Source organism: Octopus bimaculoides, chromosome 3 (assembly GCF_001194135.2).
Source record: "Octopus bimaculoides isolate UCB-OBI-ISO-001 chromosome 3, ASM119413v2, whole genome shotgun sequence".
Lineage (NCBI taxonomy): Eukaryota > Metazoa > Mollusca > Cephalopoda > Octopoda > Octopodidae > Octopus > Octopus bimaculoides.
This window is the reverse complement of record NC_068983.1, coordinates 95,584,342-95,601,643: the sequence shown is the minus strand read 5'-3', so window position 1 is coordinate 95,601,643 and position 17,302 is coordinate 95,584,342. Positions and strand designations below refer to the sequence as shown.

At 35.3% G+C, this 17,302-nt stretch overlaps 1 protein-coding gene across 1 annotated transcript in view; it reads right to left on the bottom strand.

Annotated features, from left to right (window-relative positions):
* Positions 1–12,405: 12,405 nt before the first annotated feature.
* Positions 12,406–17,302, bottom strand: part of LOC106881018 (zinc finger protein Noc) — a 35,360-nt gene continuing 30,463 nt past the window's right edge. The window contains exon 2 of the mRNA XM_052966342.1: positions 12,406–16,232. Within this exon, the coding sequence (XP_052822302.1) occupies positions 14,682–16,232 (1,551 nt within the window). The 3' untranslated portion in view covers positions 12,406–14,681. The remainder of the gene's footprint in view (positions 16,233–17,302) is intronic.

The following is a 17,302-nucleotide window of genomic DNA, read 5'->3' as shown; positions in this document are numbered from 1 at the left end:
AGAGAGAGAGAGAGAAGGATAGATAGATAGATAGATGTGTGTGTGCGTGTGTGTGTGTGTGTGTATGTAATGTATGTGTAATGATACTTAACTTAGCAAGTTTGTTAAAAAGTCATATAGATTTGTGTTGAGTAGTAGTCGGTTAGAATTACAGAATGCAGCCATGTTTATACAGCAATAATTTCATAGACTAAGAGAATTTCTTTCTTTCTTTTTTATTCTTATTTTTAATCACAAGAATTACAAGGGTCAGATGGTCAATCCTCGGTTTAAGCCTATCAGTGATAAATCTAACTTTGATGTAATGCTAAGCAAGGTCATTTTTATTTCTCATACTGTTGTGCAATGAAACAACGATGGTAAACGCATTGATGCGATCTGGTCATGAGAATGATATTTATACTTTATTACAGTAAATGTTAGTCATGTGAATGACAACCATTACTTTAAACTTTAAATGGAAACTGAATCCTAAACTGGATTCGAATGAAGTTTACTTTTACAATATTAATACTACTATAATAATGTCTACATCGGTGGTTCTCAACTATTTCTTATCTATGGACCCCTTTGATTATTATTCTATTCTGGTGAACCCCATTGCCATTCGATGTTTTTAAACGATTTTATACATTAATTCGTATAGGTTGAAATATGTAAAACATTAGAGAAAGAAACCTAGCTATTTCATGCAATAAATACAGCGAAAGTAACATTTTTTTCATGGTCCCCTAAAATGCTACTGTGGCTCTCCAGTCTACTCTTTTTCTTGTGTGGACCCCCAAAACTCTTATATGGACCCACAGGGTACTATCGACTCTGGTTCTATTTTGGATCCTGGTACTATTTTGCATGTGTGGACCCCCAGAACTCCGGTCTGCATGCGTAACATGTGTGTAGATTGTAGTTTACATTTATATCTTTCGCACTGTAATCACTTCCCCCATCCCATCTGCCTAACATTCCTGTTAATCCCGCACGTTAATTACTAGACAGCATTAAATTCCAAGCTACACTTCAGCTCCACCTTCCGGCCATTGTTTACACTAATTATTTGTAAATCCCACACTCCACCTCCATACTCGAACCTGCGCTTCAGTTCTACACTCTTGTTCTACAGTCCAGTTCTAAACTTCAATTCCACACTGCAATCTATGCTTTATTTTCACTGTTACACTCCAATCACTTGCATACTCCAATCAATTCTATCTTCAGCTTTCACACCCCTCTTCTACACTCCAGCCACAGGGAAATACAACAGCTGCTATAGTTGGCTAGAATGTGACATAAGAACTTTGAAATATTTTGCTGAAGGTAATAGTATTGTGTTTGGGAAACAATTTGAACAGTGTCTTCGTAGATGAGTTTGGGTAACTTCTGTTCCAATATATGCTCTGAGGTCGCTGTTGTCACTTAGCAATAATAGAAGAATTGTCGGTTGTGGAGTCTAGAGCATAGGAAAGAGGTGACACTTGAAGTTCGGAGCGGGAGGAGGATTAATTAAAGGGAATAAAGAATAATGGAATAATTGAAGAAGTTTTGAAAGTAAAGTAGAGGAAAAGAACAGGGTTTGGAGGGAGCGAAGCAAAATGAAAATGAAAAGTGGAAAAATTGTGGAAAAGGGATCAAAAGACTGGGTGAAAGAGATGAATGAGCAAAATGAGAGGAAATACAGTTTGAAAGGAATGAAAGAGGAGTTGTTTGAAACATCTACAATAAAGAGACGCCTTTAGAGCCTATGTCAACAATATTTAAAGGTCAGTTTGGGATATCAGAGCGACTGAAAATACATACGATTCTAGAGACTACTATTACTGGTGGTGGTGGTGGTGGTGGTGGTGGTGGTGGTGGTGGTGGTGGTGGTGGTGATGGTCGTGGTGATGGTGGTGATGGTGGTGATGGTGGTGGTGGAGGCGGCGGCGGTGGTAGTAGTAGTAGTAGTAGTAGTAGTAGTAGTAGTGTTGGCGCTGTTTGTTGTGTAAGGCGTCAAAAGTCATGTCTGGCTCACATGACGTTGTTAGTGTATATTCCTAAGTAAGATAATAAAGCGCACTGCCGTTTATTATGAAGATCCGACGAGGGTTCACTTTTCATAGTCCGATGTAGAAATGGTAAAAAAAATGCTCCTCAAACCTTACGTCATTATCTTAATGAAAGAACACATACGAAAATGTGTCTTAGATACACGAGATGTTCACGGATGGAAAAACTTTGGTCATAAGCCTGCTTGGTTAAGGTTGACTGGTGCTAAACAGCAACAAAATGGACCCCGCCCCACTTAAACTGATAAGATTGATGCTGTTACTGTCCAGTTTGAGCAGCTGTTGTTTGGTGTCTGCATTAGTGGAGAAACTTGTTTGAGGAGGAATTCCAAAAGACCTCAGTTCGTGGGAAGATACAATGGGAGAGTACTCATTGTAGAATTGTGATTGGTAGCAGGACTACATTATAACCAACTGAGGCAGTTAATACAGTCCAACAAGGGTCTCCTTTCAGCCCTTCCATTATTTAAACGGTGAAGGTTGCGTGGCCTGATGGTTAGAGTGTTACACTCACCCTCGCAAGATCATGGTTGCGATTCTCGTTGCTTCAATCCACTCAGCTGCAAATAAGTAACTCTGCCATGGAGTAGCATCCTCTTCAGGATGAATGTTGTTATCTCGATCATTCATACGCCATAGAAACCGGGTAACTAGCGCTGTGAGTCCTATACACTCGAACCAGTCCTTACTATTATCTCAACGACAAGATATTAGGACACAATAAATGTTTAAAGTGAAACAATAGATTAAAATTTCAGTTTTCTCCTAGGCCATTCTCCAGACTATATCCCAAAGCTATATTAAATATAACCTGATTATTTATTTTTATTTCATACTAATTAAGAGCAATATAGCCTGTGTTTCTCATAATGAGAGGCTGAGAGAATTGGAAAGAGGCCTGACAAAATAACATGTTTAATGAAATTATCATGGCTTTAATATTTATAAACTTACCGAGCACTATGGCGGAGAAAGAATTATATGGATACAAACTCTACTTTGTTTTCTCATTTATAAAGCTGTGGAGATAAGGACAACTTTTAGAAACATTTTTGTGGAGCCGTCGTATAACAATTTTTAGTTCATTAAAAAAGGAACCATATTCCATCTTTCTTGTTTTGGTACTACAACAATCACGCATCACAAAACAAAACAAAATTACAACCAATACCACATATTTTGTACGTTTTTGTTGAGAAACCCATGTTACAAACCCATTCTAGACTACATCTACATAATACCATCAGAATTTTACACGTTTTTCGAATATTCAGTCAATATCACGCTGCAGCCGCAATTCCATTCTCTAATATCCACGCAACTATTTCTCCACCTCTCTCTCCTTACTTTCATACTCTCTCTTTGTCTCTCTCTCTCTCTCTCTCTCTCTCTCTCTCTCTCTCTCTCTCTCTCTCTCTCTCTCTCTCTCTCTCTCTCTCTCTCTCTCTTATGGTTTAATCTAGTGGTTGGCAGCTATATTTTGCCTATGGGCCCTCTTTTGATTTTACCCTACTGGACCTCTATAACCATTCGATGTGTATATAAAATAATTCTACTGTATTTTTATGATTAAGAAGTAATGCTTATCGCCACTTCAATATGGTTGTTCCATACGCCAGGCGCCATCCTGTGATGAAAAATGGTAATAACGTCAGTTCGTGCGGAACAGCCATGTTGAAGTGGCGACAAACATTACTTCTCAGTATAGTCACTATTTTAATCTCTTATAGAGAATTTGCTTCTTAAATATTATTAGGAATTGTATAAAGAGATTTAAATAGTTTGTGTATTGTAGAAGTATAAACTATTTTTTGCACATAAAATTTAACAAATTCTTATATGGACCTCAGTTGAGAACCACTGGTTTAATCAGAAGAGAAAGAACAGAGTCCATGAACTTTTCCATGGTTTCCAGGACAAGTGAGAGATCTGGCCGAAATACTTACCTCAGAGAGGAATTCGCAAAGAGGCACTCCGCTAACTTATTTCATAGATCCCACACTATTTGAAAAAGCCAAGAAAACAACGAATGAGATTAAAATAACTTTACCTATTCAAGAAATGTATGGCTTTGTATGTAGCTTATCGCAGAACAAAATGCTTTGTGATATTTTCTCCGGCTCTTTACGTTCTAAGTTCGAAACACACTGAGGTCGACTTTGTTTTTCATCCTTTTAGGGCCGATAAAATAAGTACTAGCTGAGTACAGGGATCGATGTAATCGACTTAACCCCTGCCCCAAATCTGCTGGCCTTGTACCAAAATTTGAAATTATTATTATTATTATTATTATTATTAACTAAATTCAAATTCCACCAAGGTCGACATTGCCTTTCATTCTTTCGGAGTCGCTAAATTAAGTACCAGTGAAATTCCGGGGTTGATGTAACCGACTAGTACCCTCCCCAAAAACTTCAGGCCTTGTGCCTATAATAGAAAAGATGATTATTATTATTATTATTATTAGTAGTAGTAGTAGTAGTAGTAGTAGTAGTAGTAGTAGTAGTAGTAGTATCAGGGATGCGATCAAAATGCTTAGCGGTATTTCGTCAGTCTTTAGGTTCTGCGTTCAAATGTCACCGGTGTCGACTTTGCCGTTCATCCTTTCGGGGTCGATAAATTAAGTACCAGTTGAGTACTGGGATCGATGTAATCGTCTATCCCCCTCTCCCAAATTTCAGGCCTTGTGCCTACTATTACTATTAGGAAGGCAGCGAGCTGGCAGAGTCATTAAATCGTCAGAAAAATGCTGTTTGGTATTTCGTCCGACTAATTACGTTCTTGAGTTCAAACTCCGACAAAGTCGACCTTCCCTTTAATCCTTTGTGAATAGTTACAAGAAGTAACAACTGAACACTGGAGTCGATGTAAGCGACTTACCCCTACCGCTAAAATTGCTGGCCTTATGCCAAAATATGAAGCCATTATTGTTATTACTAGCATAGTTTGTTTTTTTTTCTCGACGACTGGGTGTTAGGATTTGCATATGCCATAATTTTTGCAAATAAATTTAGTTTAACTTAGTCTAATTACTATTTAACCTTTTTGGAACACCCAGGCCGATTCATAGGCCCAAGTGACACAAATTGAAAAGACTTTGAGGCTGATCCATCGACCCGATGGAACAAATGTTGTGAATGGTTGGCTTTGAAGCGTAATAGCTAATCAGAGATCGTCTTTCAGTAGATAAATCTCAATAGAAAAAACGTTTGGTCTTTTTTAGCTACACATACCAAAACACCGTGTGTCTTAAAAGGGTTAAATCTTCTTTGTGTGTGTGTGAGAGAGAGAGGGGGAGAAAGAAGAGAGAGAGAGAGCCTTCCAGAATATAAATATGACATTGGAAAGTGAGAGATACCACCCGTTACAACGAGCGAAGTTGTAGTTCGTGATGCGTAAAAAAGAAAGTTGTTTTCATAACTGCGGACATATGAACTGGAATATTAAAAAAAACATATCGCAACATATCAAAATGCGTTTTTGGCTATTCGAATAATTTTTCAACTAATTAAAAAGGGGAAAAAATCGCCTGATAACACAAATAGATTGGTTGTACTACATCGGCTATAATTTTCAATTCATTGAACCAGAACATAAAACGTCTTTCAATGAGAAATTATTAATTGCTAAAGCTAAAAACATAAATAAAAGTAAAAAAACAAACAAACAAACAAAACCATGATAATGATAATGATAATCATCTTCTTGTGTGCTGACTGCAACTAAAATGTGCCGAAGTGAGTACATTATGAAAGAATCACTGGCGACGGGAAACAGAAAACTGTCTGAATTGTGATACGGCAGTAAAATAAACAAAGTGGTCGTTAATGTCAAATCATTCTTGATATCGTATTCCAAGTGAAGCAATATGTTTACAAATTAATGGATATCTCGTGTAATAATTCCAGTTCTCATCTATTTGCGATGAGCGCAAAGATACTAGCCTAATCCCAATGTGCTATCAACGTTGATATATAGGTACCATAATCCTTGTGTGCTATCATCAACGCATTGATATAGGCATTATCCCAGTGTGTTATCAATATGTTATGATATCAATACATGCCAGTAAGAATGATGAAGTAGCCAAATCGTTTAAGGCGTGGACAAAATACCTTGTGGTATTAAGTGACATTACTTTACGTCTGATTTGTACAAATCCTACCGAGGTAAACTCTATTTTTCATCCTTCCAGGGTTGATAAAATACAGTACCAGTTCGGTACTGGAGCCAATTTAATCGATCAACCCATACCCAAATGTATGGTCTTATACCCATATTAGAAACGATTATTTTTTTAATAACATTAAAAAAAAAAACAGCGAGCTAGCAGAATCGTTAGCACGCCGGAAATGCTTAACGGCATTTATTTACGGCTTCACGTTCTCAGTTCAAATTTCATCTAAGTCGACTTTGCTTTTCAACCTTTCGGGGTCGACAAAATAAGCACCAGTCGAACACAGGGTTCGATGTAATCAACTAGACCTCTCTCCACAAATTTCGGGGCATATGACCAAAGTAGAAAGGATTATTAATAATAGTTCACTTATTCCAGATCTATGAACACAGTATCTACGTATTTATTCTTTTCCAGACCGCCTGAACAGTAATAGTGCAGAATAATGTGTTCAGTACGAGAATCACAATGAAATAATGGAAGTGACAATTGCATAATCTCACAACTGTATCTACAGAGCCATCATCTCACTTTTTCAATTTTATCAAATATTAAATCAGTTAAATTTCCTTTCTTAGACGATAGAGATACTGTTAATGCAGTCATTAGATTCACTTGGACTCCGTTTTCTGACAATAACATCTTTTAATTTTTCATCAACTCCTTTTTTCTTCATAGCACTTACTTCTTTTAGGGAGTTAAAACAGTTTTCATTCCTTTTATTGCAAGAGTACTTTGAAAGCAGCCGACTTTATAAAGAAACAACTTTAAAACTGAAAAAAACTTGTATGTTCATCTTCATGGCTGAAGGTGGGGACTGCATGTATAGTCACTCCTACCTTGCCACAAACACTGCGGTTTCGTGTAACAGTTATGCATTCGCCAGAGGCTTTGATGTAATCGTTCTGTCTTTGTCGCCCGCGAGTCCATTTTCTGTCTAGAATCGAATAAATGACTTGTAACCTATTCCTAGAAATTTGACATGAAAAAATAAATTAAAATTTCATCTTCCTTTTTTTTTTACCACAAAGCAATAATCGAACGACTTGATAACCTCATATTACTGTTGTCGACTACGATGGTCTACTACCTTATCAAAGATGAAGACAAGGGTCTATCTTGACGAGACTTCAACTCAAAACGTAAACAGACGAGATTAAAATCTGTTTGGCAGTTAATCTGTTGCTACCAAAACACTACTTCAGTAAAAGTATGATATTTTAAAGAAAAGAACAACAATAAATTTCATGTAAATTGTTTTCTTTTTTAACTGATAATTTAATATTCAACAAGTTTCGTTACTGTGAGATTACAAGATTGATTTTAAAAATCGAAGATAATTACAGAATCAGTAATTATCTCTGGTAAGTTGTGAACTAATGAAAAACTGATATTTTTAACTAAAAAAGAATCTTGTATTTCTTAGAGTTTAAAGTATAAAAACGTAAGACGTAGTTGTCCGTGAATCATAACAAACAGAAAGAAGATGGACGTTTATAGAGAGAAAGATATGAAGTTGAATAAGCGTAGGGGAAATGAATAAATTTTTTTTTCAAAAATTTAATAGAAAAGACCCTGGAGCAGAAATAAAGAAAAAATGCTTAAACAGACGCTTCAATTTTGCAAAAGTTTCTTAGTTATATATAGTTAGCCTGAGATCAGAACTATCCTGATCAGATACGGTAGACTGATTAGATGAGGTATTCACATTGAAAGGGAATATTGGTTGTCATTTTGGCCTACAATAAACTTACAAATGTTATTTTGAAAAAAATTCTCTAATCTAAGGTGAGTGACAGTTTGGACAAGCCATTTGTGTACACGTATGCATATATATATATATATATATATATATTTGTATGAGTGTGCATGTGTTGTCTTTATAAATTCTTTGAATTCCTCCAATAAAGGGGGCTGGTTTCTAACAAAGAAAACAAAGAAATAAAGCTTCACTGCTGGAATTTAGATACCAAAATCAGTTGCATATCAAATATTGTAAAATTCTTAAGTATTTCCAGTATTCTGCTTACAGATTGAATTTGTGAAATCTATGTCAGCTGGTCAAATACATTGCCTAAAGCCCTGAGGTTTTGAAGAGGGGATTAATACTTGTACTACTTAGACAATCATTAACATAACCCAGTGCAGAAAGGATTATGGGTAATCTGGAGGTGAAGGTTTCAAAGTATCTGTAAATATTGACTTTTACTCAAATATTGAAGGAAATATTCAAATCCACAGGCCAACTGACTTCTATAACAGTACATAACTTTTTCGTAAGTACGTATGCATGTTTATAGTAATAAGCAAAAAGTAGCCCGATATTCTTTAATGACATTTTACCCAAGGAAATTAAGTGTTGATGTAGTGAACCAAATGTTTCTCCAAAGTACATGATTAAAATGACTGAGGCATAATCTCTATAATATTAGGAAATCTTAAGTTGAAGAAGGCAGGTAAGAAGAAAGCCATATTTTCTCTACATTGTTAACATTTCCTTTTATAACGATTTCCATAAATTTCTTTGACTAAGTAAAGTATATGAGAATCGCGTGATCAGCACCAGCTTCAATATTTATTTAGCATTTTTTAGCTAGTTAATAGAGGCCGTAGAGCACCACACTAATTGTCTCCAGGCTATATACAATTTCATACTTCTACACTATAAGTTCAAATTCGTGGCTTGATAAAATAAATATTAGTATGACAAAATTTGAGGCTTAATATGAGAAATGTCTATATATTTGCATACCAATATTGTTGACTGAGAAAGTAGTGCATAATTCATCCAAATGACAGTCGACCGACCAAGTTCGTACTCTTCCACCAGTTCTGCAATGTTTCCATGCACATTTGCATAAATTTCACACTAGTACTGTCCATTCAGTTGATACCTCAAGATAATACAATTTATATTCACAATATGTTAGTAGTGATTTAAGGCGGCGAGCTGGCAGAATCTTTAGCAAAGGCTTAGCGGCATTTCGTCGTTCTTTACATTCTGAGTTCAAATGCCGCCAGAGTCGACTAAGCCTTTCATCCTTTCAGGGTCGATAAAATAAGTACCAGTTGAACATTGGGGTCAATGTAATTGACTTATCTCCTCCCCCGAAATTGCTAGCTCTGAACCAAAATTTGAAACCAATATGTTTGTAATGATTGTAATGGAATTGCAGAAAGTAAAGAAAAGAATCATATGGCTTCAGCTTTACCATTCAGACTTCTGGGATGACAAAATTCCAGTCGAATATCTGAATCGATTTCATTATGGCGGTCTCCGTCAACATACAATGGATTATTATGGGACAGTAAACTCTAAATCCCTGTCCTACCATGAGATACAAAGAACAGATGAAACTTGACACCAGTTGGAGAACACTGCTCTTTGTCAAGATTATCAACCATTACCACATTATGTCACAACACGTACATATACCTCAATGTTTTGCTCACACATTCTTTCTTCCTCTCTCTACTGATCTATCAATCTTTCTCTGAAGCGTACCCCATTGAAAAGAGGTAACGCCAAAGAAAAAGAATATGTCTATGTCTCTGTTTTAATGTGTGACTTAGAGCATTTACGATATCTTATTGTGACAGAGAACAATCCATATATTTAAGTGCGACACTGGCAAGTCAATATATCCTGCTTTTTGGCAAACCTTAGACAACATAGCATCATATGAGACCCAAAAGTCATGTATTAATACATAACACACATCAACCGAGATAGGCGCAAACAGTCATATGCCTTAATGCATGATCCCTTGTAAGACATAAAATTTGATTCGTAGCTTTGTACAACTCTTATATCTTACGATATGATAGCACCAAATATATATTTTGATATGTTACATACGGCATGTCAACTATCACATGTGACAAAGCCAACGACTGACATTGTAAGGTTTTACATTTACAAGTCATGTATGATACATCTTTAGACATATGTTTGAATAAGTGACACATTCCAAGTCATACATACATGTTAATACTTGATACATCCGATACTATATATTTTAATATGTGACACACCTCAAATCATACATTGTAATATATGACATAGCCACGTATATGTGTAAGGTTGATAACTCGAGCTATACGTCTTAACCTTAGTCATATAATTTAATTTAGTGTCACTTGTCCCCAAGAGATATTTTACTATTAACACTGATTTAGGGCGGCGAGCTGGCAAAATCATTACCACGTGGGACAAAATGTTTAGAAGCATTCTACTGGATTTAGGTTCTGAGTTCAAATTCCGCCGAGATCGACATTGCTTTTCATCCTTTCGGGATTGATAAAATAAAGTATCAATCAAATTTCAGGTCTTGTGCTTATAGTAAGAAGGATTATCGTAATACTGTTTAAATAATTTATCTCGATGTGTGATACAAACGGTTGGACAATCATTTCATTGGGAAATATATTGTCACTTGATCGAAAAGTAATATTGTTTTAAAGCAGACAAAATGGCAACATCTGTAAATACTGGCGTTAATAACTTCAAAAATATCCTATGTAGCTATTTATTGTTCTGGTTTCAAATGTGTTCACATTCTTTCACTGTTGTTTGGCAAACCTTAGACCACATAGCATCATATGAGACCCAAAAATCATGTATTAATACATAACACACATCAATACAATTAACAGAAGAATGCAATTTTTGTAGAATCATTAGAGTAGTAGACTCGATCTATATTTTGTAATATTTGCTTCTACTAAGGTGCATGGCTTAGTGGTCAGGATGTTAGACTCATGATATTAAGAGTGTTGTTTCGATTCCTAGGAGGGGCGACGCGTTGTGTTCTTGAGCAACACTTCATTTCACGTTGATCCAGTCCTCTCAACTGGCAAATATGAGTGATCCTGCGACAAATTGGCGTCCCGTCCAGGTGGGGAATATGTACACCATGGAAACTGGCCCTATGTGTCTGTATGACTCGGGAAGGAACTTTACTTTTTTTCGTACTTCCACTAAAGTAGCGAGCTGGCAGAAACGTTAGAAGTCGTGCAAAATGCTTAGCAGCAGTTCGTCCGTCTTTACGGTCAAAGTTCAAATTCCACCGAGGCCGAAATTGCGTTTCATCTTTTCGGGGTCGATAAAATAAGTAACTTTGAGTACTGGGGGTAGATGTAATCGACTTGTCCCCTCCTCCGAAATTGCTGGCCTTGTGCCAAAATTTGAAATCAGAATTTACTTCCATTACGTTCTTAATTTAAATCTTGCTGGATTCAAGCGTGTTGATGATTTATCTATCAATCAATTAGTGTTGGTGTCTTGTCTATCATTTATAATAGTGTTGAAGATTCGCCTGTCAATTATATGTGTAGACAACTTGTCAGTCAATTATATTTGAGTTAACGACTTGAGTTAACAACATTATATTAATGTTTATGACTCGCTTGTCATTCATAACAGTGCTGTTGGTTAGCGAATAATAATTTTAGTGTTGATGACTTGCCGGTTAATTATATTAAGGTTGATTGCTTGACAGTCAATTAATCTTCATGATTTGTCAGTCAGTTAATTATAGCGTCGATGACTTGTTAGATAATTATATTACGATTGGTGACTTGTCAATTATATTAGTGCTGATTTACTTGTCAATCAATTATATTAGTGTTGATAACTTGTCAGTCGATTATATTAGTGTTGACTTATTTGTCAGTTACGGATATTAGTGTTGCTGATTTGTCAATCAATTATATTAGTGTTGAGTTATTTGTCAGTCTAGAATATTAGTACTGCTGATTTGTCAATCAATTATATTAGTGCTGAAAACTTGTCAATCAATTATATTATTAGTGTTCACTTACTTTCGATCAATTATAATAGTGTTGATTTTTTTTGTCAATATTATAATATTGGTGTTGATTTTGTTTTGTCGATCAATTATGTTAACGTTAATTTACTTGTCAATACATTATACTATATTATACTGTATTATACTGTATTAGTGTTGCTGATTTGTCAATCAATTATATTAACATTGAAGATTTTATTAGTCAATTATATTAGTGTTACCGATTTGTCAAAGATTTATGTTATTATTCAAGCGATTAATTACATTTAACCCAAAGTTTTGACTTTGAATCCAAGAAACAGAAACATTAAATACCTCTCCACTTCTGTTCGACTTCAACAACTGGTCGAGATAGAAATCACAAGACTAATACGACTGGAGTTTTAATATATATTTTATTGCATCATCGTTTGATGTTAGAAAATCTAGACAAGTTACAATGCATTGCACAACGCATGCAATGAAAGTTCCGGTTGTCCCAAACATACAGACTCACAAATCCACAACCAAAACACTGCTTTCATTGTATAATTTTTTTTCTTTAATTGATTTAAATTAATTAGACAGATTTTTTAATTAAAAAAAACAGAAAGAGAGAGCTAAAGAGCTAGAGAGAGAGAGAGAGAGAGGAAGAAAGAAAAGCAAAATGTTCGAACCTTCGTCCCTTGAGTTTAAAATGGGGGACGTATTATGCAGAAATTTTCATCTTGTACCACCCGTCTCAAGCTAACCAGATGTCCACATAGGTGAATACTAAATTTGAGATTATTTCAAAAATGTGGGTCGGGGTATTAGTTAAGCAACTACACACCACGACCCCCTTCAGATTATTTTCTATGTTGGTGGTTGTGCAACAAAAGATAACAATAAATAAAACAGGTTGTTAATTGAAGAAAAAATTAAACATTAATGCATTTGAATGGGTTTCTAAGGATGGTGTAAGTTATTAGTAGTAATGAGAGAGAGAGCGTGGGGGAGGAAGGAAGGAAGGAAAGAAGAGGCAGAGATGGGTGAAAGGGTGTAGATGGCTCTCGACCTTGTACATCAATATATCAACATAAGTGATATAGAGTTACACTATGTGAACGTTGCACAGATTAGTGATGAGTTTTGTGAGACAAACTCATAAAAACCATCATCATCATCATTATTATTATTATTATTATTATTATTAATGGCCAAGCCATATGTCTATGTTAGAAACAATTACTATTTACGATACGGTGGTTGGCAGAAGAGTCAAGAGCTCTTGTTTTAACGCATTTCGCTGACCAACTTTGCATCGATTACATTTCTACAGTTTAGGTTCACTACAAATGAGGAGGGTGGTTTCACTTTATCCCTACAGCGACTTGGATTGCATGAAATACACACTAATATAATTATTTAATAATGGGGGCAGGCAATCAAAAACCCAGTTTTTTTTTTCCTGTTAAAAAAAAAAAAAATTACGCATGTATAATAATGATAATAAAACCTTTTGTGTCTTGTTTAAAGTAAAAAGAAGAGAGGACGATCAAAATGAAATATAAAAAAAATATAAAAGAAAGGGAACAAAAACAGAACAAAAACGCCATCTGTTAGTGTTGTCGTTGTTGCTGTTGTTTCGATGAAGGGTTTGTCTCAAAATACACACATGCACTCTCACCCACTATACATATATATACACATATATATACATATATATATATACATACCCATATACATATAAATATATATATATATACATATAAACACGCATATAGATAGTTATATACATGGTGTAGATAAATATATATATATGTATATACATATATATATATATATATATATATATAGTGTGTATATATATATTAACAGTGTATATATATATATATATATATATATATATATATATATACATATATATATAAGAACACACATAGAGATAATTATATACATAGTGTAGTCACACAGTTTCAAGTATTCTCAATGCTTCTAGTGACTGACATTCTCAACGATTTTTGTTTATTATCACTTTACATCACATTTATAAACATATACGTAATTAAGACTTATATATACATATATGTATATGTGTTTTTTTTTTGTGTGTGTGCGTGTATGTATGTATGCATTCGTATGCGCATGTTTGAATACGTGTGCATTACGTATACATAAGCACATGCATATACAAACTCACTTACACACATAACCATGTGCGCACGTGTGTTGATTGTGTTCAGAAGATAATCTCTGAGAGACACGCACACACACATGCGCAGTTGCATATTACAGAGTAGGGAAAGAGAAAGAGAGAAGACGAGTTCTGTATATCATTACATTGCAACGATATTTACTCATTCATTTACAAATGTTTTTCTTCACTCATCTTTATTGTTTATCATTACAATATTTTATACATAATATTTCTCTTATTATACATACATCATATATATATATATATATATATATATATATATATATATATATATATATATGCATACCATGTATGCATGTGTATATGTATGTGTGTGTGATTTTATTTTCAGGTGTCATTGCATGTATGTATGTAATGTGTGCTGTTGCTGTTGTAATTATCATTCAGTCACACATGACTGAAGGGGCAAGGAACCAGTTCAAAATAGAAAGACTGAAAAACTTATTAGTTTGTTACTTAAAATCGGTATATAGTCATGGGACAGCTGCTGCCCCCAAACGATGTCCATATAAAGTTGAATAAGGAGATAGATATGCTCCTCCAATGCTGTTCAGTGGGATTCCACCAGAGACCCCTGATGGGACACTTGTGTATGGAGTTTTATAAGGATGATACCTAGCTGCACTAAGAAGACTACCTACAGGGCTTATACTCGTGGGATACGTTCTTCTTAGTGAATTCGGGCTGATAGATCCCGTAGTAGTATATTGTCCGTGACAGCTCGGCAAGGATACAGAGGGGAAGGAAAGGTTGTAGCTAGCAGCAAGAGCTGCTGTGTCGTTGACTGTTGTATGTGTCCTTAAATGTTGCAGAAGTTCTTCAGATGTCGAGAATCGCTTGCCGCAGTAATCGTTTCCAGCTACCCATGAGCAAATATAAGGTAATTGCGTGCCAAGCATAGAGTGAGGATAAAAAGACGTGCCAAACCCTAAGGACGGATTGGCAGTTAAAGCTGCACCCGGAGTGCCCAAGGTTGATACAGAAGAAAGCATAGGTAAACCGGCAGCAGAAGTAAGACCCAGACTGCTTGTTTGTAAAAGAGACTTTTCATGTGCACATTGTGTACATCCAGGGGAAGTGCATGTTGAGGATAAGTGTGCATTCTGAAGAGTCATTTGGCAATTGGTGCAATAAGGATCACGACAAACCGGTACCAATGTTGTAGCCCCAGTTGGGGTTCGTACCCGAGCATATGCAAAATATGGAGAAACAGCTGATGGTTGAGCACCAAGTTTCAAAGGAGAGGAATTAGCTGCAACTGCCGCTGCAGCCGAAGCTAGGCTGAGCCCAGCATGAGCAGCCAGATGTGAAGGATAAACTGGACTGTTTCCGGCAGCATCCATTGCTATGCCATGTCCTACGAGTGGCAAACAACCATAACTGGCTAGTGAGGCCGCAGGGAGAGTTGATAAAAGTGAAGGGTGACTGGCAGACTTGAGACCACCACCGATCAACGAGGAATGCGTTAACAAAGATGGTGTGTGTTGTGAAAGTGAGGTTTTTGTAATTCCTGCAGAGTCGGGATGACTCAAGTCCGACACACTTCCCATACTCATTCGACCAGAACTAGTTAGAGATGCACTCGTACAATTGGCAGACATTGGCCTAGATATGGAAGAACAATTTACAGAACTCTCTGAAGATGACAGTGAGCTCGATGAAGACGATGATTTATGACTACCGCTGTGTACTTCTGTCGTTGGCGAAGAAACGCTGGTTCTCTCACTGGAAGAACTTGAAATTGGTACCAGAGGTGGAATCTCTTTTGGTGGGATCGTGCGAAACCCGGGCTTTCCTGATTCACGCCCAGATTCTTTTTTCTCGCCATTTTCTGAATTCCGTTTGATGTCGATCGATTTCTCAGAGTGGTGTAAATCCTTCAAAGATTTCTCTTTTAGGTCTGATGATCCATTTTCTTTCTTTTCAATTGGTGGGATAATCTGTTTAGAAGATGGACTGGTGTCTTTACCAATGCTGCTGCAGGTTTGTGCCAGAAGAGCTAGGGGACTCTTTTTAGCGTCCAACTAGAAAAGAAAAAGAAAATAGCAAAAATGAGAAATGGTACAAAAAGTAAAAGTAAAAGAAAAAATAATAAATCACGAAATTTTAAGTAAAATTACAACTAAAAAAAAGATGATGATGATGATGATGATGATGATGATAATGATGATGAAACATATTTCTACAATAGTACTCTAGTTTGTTGTCATATTTGTTGTAAATTATTTGGGGATTAGTTTGGAAAATCACGGCTATGAATAAAAACTGATGATCAGAAACTGTGATAGTATATAAAGATGATGTGATGCTTTATATGATAAAATGCATAATTATTGCATGTAAAATGTTTGGTGATGTTATGATAGAATTCATAATGATAGTATGGAATATTGTATGTAAATAATACATGACAACGCAAATTGGTATGTAATATGTAATATATATTTATGTGTGTGTCTGTATGTGTGTAATGCAATGTGGTGTGGCAGTATGAAACAATAATGACATGTATTATGACGTAACGATGGTATGTAACACTATATAATAATGGTATGCTGCTATGTGATATAGACCAGATATACGATAGATACTTTATAAGCTTTAATTATGATATGCAGTGAAAGCAAAAATTATGACACGGAGATATCATCTACATATAATATAAACGGTATACGATAACACCATATTAAATATAACAAAACTATGTGGAAAATCCCTTACAACTAAGATTAAATTCTCGGATACAACAACGGCATACCTTCTAATTACACACACACACAGAGGTATACACACATACTAACACGTACACACACACACACACAGACGCTTACAGTATACGTGTCTTAACGCTATATATATTATTCATACATAATATATATACATATATGCATACATTATATATACATGTATAAATATGCATACATAATATATACACGTATAAATATACATATACATATATAATATATATGTACATATATAATATATATGTACATACATAATATATATATATATATATATATATATGCATATATAATATAAATACACATGTATATATACATATAATATATTTTATATATATATACGCATATATGCA